We start from the raw sequence: 11,731 nt of genomic DNA, 5'->3' as shown, positions 1-11,731 counted from the left end.
TATATATATATATATATATATATATGTTGTGCACGATCTGTCGTCCGCAAATGTGCGTACTAGAAAAGGTTTAAGCTGTTCACTGCTGGCGATTACTTTGTGATATGATTAAATTTATGCAAATTTTTAGCACTGGAAACTGACGATAATGAATGCTAATAGCATGGCTGAGAAACACGACTGTTGCAGCACAATACAGACTGGAAGTAATTCAGAAAATAATGATGCATCTGTGAGTCAAACCGGTAAGGCTTGCTGTTTCATTGAATCACTTTGATTATCCTGTTTAGAGTATTAAAAGGAAGTGCAGAATAAATAATGAAAAAGTAACTCAAATAAATGGCGAAATATTTTCTGCATATTTCATCATAATTCTTAATGTGAACCAAAATTTTTGATTTTTGGCTTTTCTTGGATTTCCACTACTGTATTATATAGACAGCTATTGTATAGATTAGATAGCGAAAAAGAATTGTGGAAAAGTTCTGGTTTAAATTTTGAAATTTTCCTTTGGAATATTAGGTAAATGATGATTTAGTAATCAGCTCACCAACAGCCATAATAGTTTTGATTTCAGAACCAGAAAGAAGATTCATCGATGGGAAATGGTTTTGCGAAGATGGTCATGGTGGTTTTCTGGTGTATGAGGAGGATAAATGGATCACAGCTAGTAGCGATGACTTAAAGAAAAAGTGGGATGAAGTTGATACGGTTGGCGAGATAAGTGGTAATCCATATCGTTGCGTTGTTGATGGTGTTACTATGGAGTGGAATCAAATCAGTCAACAATGGTTACCAGTAGTAGAAGTACATATTTGGCAAAATACGCTTACGCTTTGTCCAACCTGTCAAAATATGAAAATTTCATATTCGAAACAAACATTATCTGATACTATTCCTTACCTTCAGTATTCGGGCAATTGCATAAAGTTTATGTTAGACATCAGGTTATGTTTACTTTACGAATGAGAAAAATTATGGAGGATTTAAAGAGGAAATCAAACTTTCCATTAACTGTTTATCATTATGCAAATATATTATAGATAAATGAAGATTTTTTGGCCCAATATCACAGTAATTATGGTATTAAATATGATTTTGGCCAAAAACAAGGGTCAAGCATGGAAGAAAAAGATGAAAAATCTGAAAATCCTAAACCTGTGAAGCACAAATTGCACGACAAGAAGGAACAGCAAGGTTGCAAGCTTTCCTTCCACCTTTTTTTTTTCGAATCATTTTAAATTTCAGTATAATCGGATTTTTCAGGTTGGGTGGAACTTGAAGAAGAAAGGAATACTTCAGTCTATGTTTCAAATCTGCCCTTCAGTATAACCGAAGAATCGTTTATCGTAAGTTCAAGGTTTTCGCGTTACTAATATTGTTTTTCATTTTTTTTTATTTACAGCTAGATCTTTTATCAATTTTTTAAGTGTGAAAAACGTTAATAAGATTAAGCCTTAAAAACGACAGAACTAATGTTGGAACAGTTTTAGGAGTTAATGAGCAAATGCGGTGTCATACAGCGGGATGCAAGGACCAACAAACTAAAAATAAAGCTCTATAAGAATGATGACGGTTCGGTTAAGGGAGATGGCAGATGCTGTTATATAAAGGTAAGCTTGACTTTCTTAGAATTAACTCCAGACAATACATCTAAATTTTCCAGAAAGAATCAGTCATCATGGCCCTAGATATCCTGGATGGCTGGAACGTGGATGGAAAAATTATTTCAGTCGAAAAAGCAAAATTCCAAATGAAAGGAGAATTCGACCCATTAAAAAAGAAAAAGAAACTTACAGCAGCCCAGAAAAAGCGTTTTATCGAAAGTCAGGAAAGGTAATTATTCTTGTTAAGTACAAATATTTAGGTAAAATTTCGGCGAAATGAACATTTACAATTCCAGAATCTTCGAGTGGAAACCGGAAAAACCACGGAACTATCGTCCAATTAGTGACTGTACTATTGTTATGAAGAACATGTTTACATTGGAGCAGATGATGGTTTGTTTTTTGTCAAAATTCAGTCGCTCATTTCTAGCGAGACAAATCCTTTCTCTAGACTGACTTTCTGTTTTGCAGAAGAACGCTACTTTGTTACTGGATTTGGAAGAAGAAGTTAAAAAAGTTTGCGAGAGATTTGGAACTGTCAAAAAAGTTACCATTCATGACGTAAATTTACCTTCTCAGTTATATGTTTGCTTTCCATTCACATATCAACTTTCATTGTTTGATGGATGATTTAGTTTGAAGTGGCAAGCCCATCATGTATTCATAGTTAGCAGCATAGCCTTGAACTGGAGATTCATTATTACAAAAAGTGTGGGCTAAACTGGTCAAACTTAACTTTTCGTTTGTAACTTGCAGTTGATCTTAAATTCCACTTAATATCAGGTAGCAACTTTTATTTTAGAATAATCCAGAAGGCGTGATTTGTGTCACATTCCAAAATGTCGAGCATTCGGATATAGCTGTGCGTGCACTCAATGACCGTGTAGTAGATGGTCGACAAATTTCAGTAACACTGTGGGACGGGAAGACGAAATACGCAATGTAAGATTTGATCAACAGATTTTAGAAAAAATTCCAAATGAACTGATTTTTTAAAAGCGATATTTTGTAGACATAGAAATGATCCATATCATTCTTTCTTTCTTTTTTCTTTCACAGATATTTACATTCAGTTGAAAATTCACAATATAAAACAATACGTGAATAACCATTAGAAAAAGTTCATTCGTTGGTAAAAACACTATATGATGAACCTTTTTTTTTGTATTGCGAAGTAGGACAAGTAGTCAGAGTGGAGCAGGCTCATCAGAAATCTTGATATCAGTCCATTTATTTTGGCCATTTTAATGTCTTGTTGTAGAGCAGAAACTGAAGACCAGAGAGCAGAAAGGCTCAAGCAGTGGCGGAATTATATTTCCGAAGACGCTGATTAGCAAATGATCGTAGCGCGGACAAAGCCAGAAGTAGTTGTCTTCTCGTTTCTTCATATGCCCATAATGGACAGATCACAACATCACTTCGTTTTACACGCTCCAAATTATTCATTTGTGAATGGATTCGCTTTTCTGCCTATAAAAAAACTGCTATGCTGTAGTCATTTTATCAGTATACTGGAATAATCTTTCAAGCTCCAACAAACGCACCATATGAAAAATATGGTCTAGAAAAGAGATTCTACTGTCAGCTATTCATCTCATGAAACCTGGATTGGTTTGAAGATGAAAAATAAAGTTTGAACGAAATATAAGCTACTATATGACATATGAATAGAAAAATCGAAGTTACAAAGATGGAATATTAGAGCTCAAGGAAGCGCTAAGTCAACATGAAGTGAAGTGTACGATATATGTCATGTGGTTATTAAGTCCCGTCTTGTATTGTTTTATATGCTTCGACGGGTACTGTGTCAGAATTGTCGATGTTTGGGTAAAAAGTAATGTATTTTGGAACTGCTAAGCTTTACTTCATTGTAATGCACATCATATAGGTTTTCTTTTGTTATTCATAAAAAAAAGAAAAAAAAATGAACGAGCTCTGCATATTTCGGAGTACAGCAATTTCTCTTCAAGCGACAGTAAACTGTGCAAATGTTGGGAAAATTATCCATAAAATTAAACGAAATAATTATTCAAACACGTAAAAATTACTTCCTCGGGTGTAATATGGTCTCGTTCCACAATGCGCTCTTTAGCAGTAGTTGGGGGTATTATACAACTCCATACTTGGTGCAGTATTCCATCAGTATCCCAGCCTGCTTCCAGAAGTATTGCTGCATCAACAACAACAAATTCCGCTTTGCTTTGCGCAATGGTTTCTTTGACCTTATTCTTTAGAAAAGGCCAAATGATATCATTCAACAATTTAAGTTTTTCCTGGAAAGTTGTAAGTTACTGACGTAATTGCTTTCTGATATAATCGTCAGATTCGCTTGTTCTCCTAGTGAAGGTACTACGCTTTCATTAAGCTCAATAAATACTAAACAACATGAAGTTAATGCTGACATTTCTATCACTGTGAATGAAGATGGACGTACTTTATCAGCAAATACGATAGTTCCTAATTTTTTTCTGTCAACCACACCATCTTGCACAATGTGGTCGCCGAATGTTGTAGCAATATTGGTTGCTATAACAGTTCCTTTCTCGTAAAGTTCATGAGCTAATTTGTCACAATTTATCACCTGCAAAAGAAATCATTAAGCACAAGCATAAGATTAAACGAACTGCGTCGAAAATACACCTATGCAAATGTTTGTTTGCATACACAAGTCTTTTTTCGGGAACCGTACCTCAATTACTGAATCGTAGCTTTAAATATTGAAAGAAGGAAATTTCACAATATCCAAAAGTTCAGGTATATCACAATATTTTGAAATATGAAACGAACATTTATAAAGTTTCATATTAATATGATTCTTTGTCAAAGGCCAATAAACTTCGTATCATATACCTCACAACCATTTTCAGAAAGGAAATTTGCAACGTCCGTTTTTCCGGATGCGATGCCACCTGTCAAACCAATAACAAATGGTCGAGGAAACTTCTCGAATTTTAGTGGTTTTAAAAACGTTCCCAGTAATGCTCGACGTCGTGTAGATGAACTCAACTTATATTCCCCCATTAATTCATCCTTTCCATCGATTAAGTTTATTTTTATTAAATCAAGAGTTGAAAGATTCCTCTCCTGAAATGATTGGTTCATTTGGCACAATTCTTTGTTTTCAAGATCTGATCGAGGAGCTGTCATACAATCAGGCAATAATATGTCTTTGGAAAAAGCTAAGAAGAAATAAATCGTTTCACATATTAATTTACCATTGATCCATAATAAAATTATTTCTTTATTATAAAACAGCAATCATTCTTAAGAAAAACTAATCTAAATCCTATAAAAGAATTGAAAAGTTACTTTCCTCCTATCGTTAACCGCATGACCACCTTTTTCCGTTTCATTACTAACAACAATTGCCCTCAAATCAGGATCAACGACTGACGGACCATATGGATCCATGATGGGATGCACTTCACAACGAACAATGCAGCTGATATCTTCTACGAATTCTTGCACAGCTTTTGCCCTTTTTTCAAACGGTTCCATTAGCTCCCACAATACCTTTTCTGAAATACTTGGCAGATAACATCTTTTTTTTGCCCAACAAATATCGTCATGGGAAATATCTTTTGTGAATATTTTGATTAGAAATCACCATTCTACCATTTATCACAAAACTGAACTTCAATACTTTAACTAGAGCTTGCATATCCAAAATTAACATGTGAATAAAAGGAATTCTCTCGTGTTAGACCTTGCAATACAGCTGAAACCTTTTCGATTGAAGTCATACTTTTAATCATATCACCACAAGTAATGCCACATACTACACGTTCCGATGCTGCCATTACAGCTCTTGATAAAAGCATCTTATGACCATTATGCAGACGATCAAACGTCCCGCCAAGCACAACGGCGCCGTATGGTTTGTCAAATGTTCGATTACACTCAATCGTTTTATCTTCACTAATGATTGTTTTAAATATTCTTTCTCGACTATCATCAACAATTACTCGAATATCCAACGTATCGCAAATTTTCGATCCTTCTATATAAACCTTCGACAAAACCTGAAGTTATTTAGCAGATTTTACGAGAGAAAGAAGTTTGATTTGCAAGCAATCAATTGGAAGGCAAATCCTATCCTTTGAATGATACATTCATAAATAAATGGATAATTCATATCAATGAGTTTCAGCAGTATTATATTGCACCATTACATTCTTTCTATTTCTTTATACTGTGCTATTCACATTCAAATGAGAAAATTAATGGATTGCACAGTCAACTGCGTAATTATCACAAAGTAGACGCAGTTAGTACCATCCGATTAATATATTTCATGGGAAAAGATTAAATTTCAAACCAAACCTCGAAAAGGTCCAATTCAGTAGCTACTCGAACATAAAGCTTATTCGTAACAGTCTTAGATGCATTCGCCAGAACGATACCAATATCTTGCAGAAATTTTGGTCCAATAACCAACAATCCGACATCATCCATTTGCCTCGAGACAGTTACGGTAGAAGTAGACGAAAAAATAGGAAATGATACAATGGAATGGAGGGGAGAGGGAGGTGTAACAACAAAAGAGATTGGATGACCCGATAGAGGGGAACTGTTAGGAACTGCTTTACACATCAATATATTCTTACCCTTTCTTATTCAACCTGTATCATTTTCTTATTATATAATTGAGCGAAAGTCTGCAAAAGAAAAATTCAATTAATTAAATTTAAACAATATAACTGGACATACGAAAGGGTAGCTTTTTTGCTTAGCCAATATGAATAATACCTGACAATCCCATGCCAAAGTCCCGGACGTATCTAAACAGGTTTTTTGATTGACATTTTTAAAATGTCTGAATATAAAAAAAGAGACACAGTGATAGTAGATCATACAAGAAGGGGATTTTTCGTTTTATTTAGCCAGAAATAGTTCATAGCTCTATAGTTTTCATACGTTTAAATAACAACATTGTCAACTCATCCCTCTCCGTCACCACAACAAGTTTCCCTTTTCCGATCGCAGAATAAATCACACAATTGCACGTTTTTTGGCTGCAAATGGAAATTGCAGTTCCGAAAAGACGATTGTGCTTAAAATTAAGGCCGTGGTAGTAAATGAATGGGATGTAGAGATCGATTCTTTCCCATCGTTGTCAACAACTACTTGGTATTTTTAGTATCTAAGTTCTTTGGTACTTCATTTCTACCTGTTTGTTGTGCAAATGCAACAACAACAATAATAACAATAGCACCAGGATCAAGAACTGCATCCTTTATATTTTATTTTATTTTTTTCAATAATTCAATTCGAAAAGTCAGTGGTTCATCATTGTATCGAGCAGATAGGAATATCGTAAATGGAATATCATAAATTCAGAGATAAACAAAATAAAGCAGTGACATGCTAAATAATGTAGGATAAAAAATATGATAATTAAAAAAATGAATTTGAAGATATCAAATGCAACGAGATGATAAACAGATGGAGAGAGAGAAAAAGGAAAAGAAGGGGGAGAATGGGAGAGAGTAGAAAAAATTCTTGGATTCACGGACACTACTTCATGATCACAATAATAGCTATGGATGATTAGTATTAGTAGTAACAAGTACCGGTTTACTAAGTAACATTCGATCCGCTCCACGAATCGGTAGCTCATGACAGCGATAGAAACTGATAATACTGGCGATAGAACCGAACGTTGGCCCTTCACCGAGCACCCAGCGATTTTCCCGAAGCTGAATTTATAGTTATTCATATGATCATTAATGATAAGCCAACCGACATGGGTAGTGAACTAGCAGCAAAAACTACTGTTAGCGAGTAGCATACAATTTTGCATCAGTTATGAGGATGGACATTGGCCTCACTCTTCTCAGTTCTACGTCTTGTCCTTCAGAAGGAACTGTTTCAACTGGATCATTGTCCGTTCTGTTTTGCTGCTAACCCCTTGAATAAGGGGATAAATGCTTACCCCACATCGCAACTTACTGAAAAGCATTTCGCATCAGAAGGCATAAATTAGGGAGACTTCTCCCATTTACATTATATCATCGATTTGGAGGGATTGTCTCATACCATATTTGAACCTTTCTTTTGAACTTTGAAAAATTTTTTCAATCCAAAACATGATTGAAAGGATAAACCTCAAGCTTAATATGTAGTACACCTTTATTGGCTCTTAGCGATAATGCTAGCGTTCCATTATCGCGGACTCGAATCAAAAATGCGCCTATATCCTGGTCACCAAGTTGTCGTTCCGCATCGACCCGGTCAATACCCTTGTGAATGATTTCCTCTTCGCGGTAACGACTTCGCCGTGAATCCCGTCCACTTGTACGCTCTGACAAAATTCTCGTTTTAAATTTTATTCCTCTTTTTGACATCCTTTTAGTCCTCGTTTCTCAAAATTTCTCAAAATGTAAAAACTTCTCTTGAAGATTTTGATATAAAATACTGATGATAGAATGTCTTACCTTCAAACTGTTTCAGGAATATAATTAAATAGCTTTTTAAATCAATAAGCGCACTAATTGTTTTCTCACATAGTGGAAAGTTCATTTCAAAATTACATTAAGCATAATTACAAAAAACAACTAAAACTAAAAATTAACCTCGTAACCTGCTAATACCGAATTTGAAACGACCACGTTCGAGCTCAGTACTCGAGGCTCGTCTTGGATCACATTCAAGTAGTTGCGTCGGAGTAGCTCTCTGCAATACTCATACCATGATCGCTATTGAAACTTTCCTGTCAAAACTTCTTAATTTTACAAATTCGTCTAAATCTAAAATAATAACAATACTCACTTTCACGTCTTACATTTCTAAAAATTCACCTATTTGATTTCTCATACAAATTTTTGGTAGTAAGATAAAATGAACAATCGACTAGCCGGACCTGCCTGATAACAGCATGATTATGTTTGACAGTCGGTGAGTGACACGAAGACGACGACGTTTGCTGTTCTGCAATTTCACAGCAACGGATACGTAAGCAGCGTTCTAATCTTTTCCCCAACAGTAACTCTGATGAGTCAGAGTGAGGACGTTCTCTGAATAAAACACAATATCATGCGACAATGACAGGAGCAACAAATTCAAGATTCTCACAAGATGTCAGGAAGTAAAGCAAGACTTACCTCTCTCCCTCGCACATCTGAATGGGACATCAAATATGAAATATTTTGGAAAAATAATTTTCTGTATCACTCTACCGAACAATAAGCAATTTACCGCGGTGGAAATGAAGCGGTACGATGCAGGAACTCCCAGGGAGTATCATAGTGAGCTTCTTCCATTTCCAGTATCAGTCATTTCGTTTCGTTTTCCATCCTTCCCGCGGTTCCTCGAAACAACAAAAGTTTTACTCGTTTTTCTCTCACCCTCTCACATAAAAATCACATAATTCGCATTCTCTAAACTTTACCCTTCAAATGATCTGAAAAAGAATCAAAAATTTCACTTTTGGATCTTTCGAGAGTTTACAAACCAACGAATTTTTTTCGACCATCAATTGTCAAAAGGCTAAAACAAATTGCATACACCGATATGTCATCATAATGAGCTAATTTGATAATTATGATATATTTTCAAAGCAGATGCGAAAGATGAAAAAAAAGAAGTGGACTGAAGATGGGTGGAAGTGAAACGGTGAGACTGATTAGCATCTAACAAATGACTTTAATTTTATTTCATTCTAAAACTGACTTATTGATTTTTTTTCTTTTAATTTTACAAAATATAAATGAGTAAAATAGACGGGAAGGATAAGGAAGAAAAGCGACGGTTCTGAGATTCCAGAAATTGTGAATTGCGAATTTTTTTTGAGATAATCCATTGATAGAGCAAAGCAAGGTGAGTATATAGTACGGATGACAGTTATAGAAAAGCGAAAGAGTCATGGAGGAGAATAAGACAAGAAAAGGTATGAAACTCAAGAATAATGAGAAAGAACAGCTTACAAGTTGAAGATTAGCGATTGAATTCGGGAAGAATAAAGTTAATCTTATAAGTTAAATTAATCTTATTGATTGAATTAGGGGACAATCTACAAGTTCGGACTATTGATTGGATTATGGGACACATTTCAATGTAAGTTTTTTTGCTAATCTAGTGAATGAATGAAATTTGAGAGAGATGAATTTGAGTGAAATATGGATGAGATTTGCAGAAGACATCATGGCCAAAATGTATAGATGAGGCTCAAGGATACACCGAGAGACAAGCCTAAATCGACATACAAAGAACTAGGCTTCACATACATCGGACATATATAGAACCAGATGTATCCACACACACAGACATACAGACACACACACACATACACACATACATACATCCTAGCATGCATCATATACAACGATTCCCACATACACTGAATCCAAATACATCAATTCTCCAAAAGGAGTAATCGAATTAGCATGCGTACTACTACTGGTTTATTAAAAAGCCTAGACTAATATACTTCTTTCTCCTTAACTATTCATCGCTCTCTTTCTCTCTCTTTTTCCAGTTTAGACAGAGAAATAATCACTATTTAATTGGAAAATTTTCAATTCATATACGCAAATTTTACATAAAAATAGCACGACCTTTCCATATTAATTATATTCATACAATGTTGGAAGAACTCGCATGTAACTATTGGGTTGAGTTGAACTAAATTAGTCATTCCTGACCTGACTTCTACGACATTTGTCATCATTCACATATTGAGCGTTAGCTTAATCTATGGCTCATTTAATGTGAGGTAATACGATTACATATGTGATGTGATTATATAGAATTTACTGTTCAGACATCGTGCATATATTATGCCCTTATGATAAAAAAATATGCTTAATCAATTGGCCGGATGAGAAGAAAGATGCTTAAGCAATTAACCGGATGATGAAGAAAGATGTTTAAGCAATTGACCGGATGATGAAGAAAGATGCTTAATCAGTTGATCGTATTTATGAAGAAATATGCTTAAGCGACTGGATTTTCTGACAAGGTTATCAGTTCACACAGTTCTCAGAGTGATAAATTTATCGTTGTTCTATCAAAGGAAGATCAACATGGCACGATTTTAAACGAACAGAAATTCGGTAGAAGAAAAAATATAAAACAATCATACATGCAAATAATCCTTTGTAACATAACATTTCCGGTATGTATCGCCGATAGAATACTGATTACATCCTTTCTTCGTTTAAATCGATTGTTAAGAGGAAATTTTATTAGAAGGATTTCAATGTTTCGTTTAAATTTGTTATAAAATATGTTTGAAATTCAGAATAAAAAGAACACAGAATAAAAAGAACACAACAGGTTCTCCTGAGCATTTCCTGACCTTCCTGTTAGATTTCATCCTTAGTGTTAGGACAGAAGAATAGGAGGTAATATATGTATCCTAAAATATCTTTTCATTTGCGGAATGAAACTTTCCTCAGAATCCCATAGAATCTACAAATGCATTCTTATTTCAGTATAATTAAAGGATTCTAGTATGGAACAGATTTGAAGAATATAGCCTATTAGCAAGGCTGAAATTTTCACTTTGTGTAAAGCATTTTTTAACTAATACATGGAGAGATTCTAATAAAGTTTTAGTATAAGAAAAGGCATATCAACAATGTGAACTATTACTGACCCAATGGTCAGTATTGAATAGACCACTAAAAATAACCGTATTTTACTTATTGACAATAGTGATTGGATGGCTTTAAATATGTACTTAGCGCAACTGTTAGCATTGGAAAATAAGCAGTGATATCAATAAAAGAAGCCAAGGAATATTTTTATGTAAATGAACACCAGTAACAGATATGCAGCTGGGAAAGGATCAAGCAATTACAAAGCACTGGACACAAAAAAAAATCCCACTATTCTTGGCTATGAATCAGTAAAAAAAATCCCACTGTTCTTGGCTATGAATCAGTAACTTATTCGAAGAAATTACAGTATATCATATCACCTAGGCATTCCATTAAAAAGATTTCAGCTAACAAATTTTGTTTTGAGGGATTTTCGCAGGATGATACAAACTATAAAGAATGAAAAGAAGACTGTTACCTGAGGTGTAATCAGAATACCCTTCTTCCATCCCACGAAATTTTCCTCTTCTTCTTCCTCCTCCTCCTCCCTCATTTCATTTAAAAAAAAAAAAAAGGTTGACG

General features: G+C 34.6%; 3 protein-coding genes across 3 annotated transcripts; 1 reads left to right on the top strand and 2 right to left on the bottom strand.

Annotated features, from left to right (window-relative positions):
- Positions 1-148: 148 nt before the first annotated feature.
- LOAG_08819 (HIV TAT specific factor 1) lies at positions 149-2,553 on the top strand (the record flags this gene model as incomplete). The annotated part of the gene is made up of 9 exons (XM_003144349.1): positions 149-245; positions 578-807; positions 1,044-1,197; positions 1,267-1,349; positions 1,494-1,613; positions 1,667-1,836; positions 1,904-2,000; positions 2,079-2,168; positions 2,410-2,553. The coding sequence occupies 9 exons, from the start codon at positions 149-151 to the stop codon at positions 2,551-2,553; spliced, it is 1,185 nt and encodes a 394-aa protein (XP_003144397.1).
- A 347-nt stretch (positions 2,554-2,900) lies between these two features.
- LOAG_08818 (hypothetical protein) lies at positions 2,901-6,271 on the bottom strand (the record flags this gene model as incomplete). The annotated part of the gene is made up of 7 exons (XM_003144348.2): positions 5,931-6,271; positions 5,353-5,629; positions 4,917-5,125; positions 4,458-4,691; positions 4,042-4,188; positions 3,656-3,880; positions 2,901-3,077 (listed from the first exon to the last, which is right to left on the bottom strand). Exons 1-7 carry the CDS (start codon positions 6,198-6,200, stop codon positions 2,901-2,903), a joined length of 1,539 nt encoding a protein of 512 aa, XP_003144396.2. The 5' UTR covers positions 6,201-6,271.
- Positions 6,272-6,886: 615 nt separating this feature from the next.
- On the bottom strand, positions 6,887-9,015 carry LOAG_08817 (hypothetical protein). Its single transcript, XM_003144347.2, has 5 exons — positions 8,805-9,015; positions 8,470-8,623; positions 8,183-8,282; positions 7,715-7,911; positions 6,887-7,306 (listed from the first exon to the last, which is right to left on the bottom strand). The coding sequence occupies exons 1-5, from the start codon at positions 8,867-8,869 to the stop codon at positions 7,148-7,150; spliced, it is 675 nt and encodes a 224-aa protein (XP_003144395.1). The 5' UTR covers positions 8,870-9,015; the 3' UTR covers positions 6,887-7,147.
- Positions 9,016-11,731: the final 2,716 nt, after the last annotated feature.

This window comes from Loa loa (assembly GCF_000183805.2).
Source record: "Loa loa unplaced genomic scaffold supercont3.14, whole genome shotgun sequence".
NCBI classification, from domain to species: Eukaryota; Metazoa; Nematoda; class Chromadorea; order Rhabditida; family Onchocercidae; genus Loa; species Loa loa.
This window is presented reverse-complemented; position numbering and strand designations above follow the sequence as displayed.

Bases quoted from the DNA above. Each gene is read 5' to 3' on its own strand.
- LOAG_08817 (XM_003144347.2), bottom strand. From the start codon at position 8,869: ATGGAAGAAGCTCACTATGATACTCCCTGGGAGTTCCTGCATCGTACC. The intron at 8,624-8,804 runs GTAAATTGCTTA...TGTTTTATTCAG, and splicing joins ACCGCTTCATTTCCACCGCG to AGAACGTCCTCACTCTGACT. The intron at 8,283-8,469 runs GTCCGGCTAGTC...TGAGTATTGCAG, and splicing joins ATCATGCTGTTATCAGGCAG to AGAGCTACTCCGACGCAACT.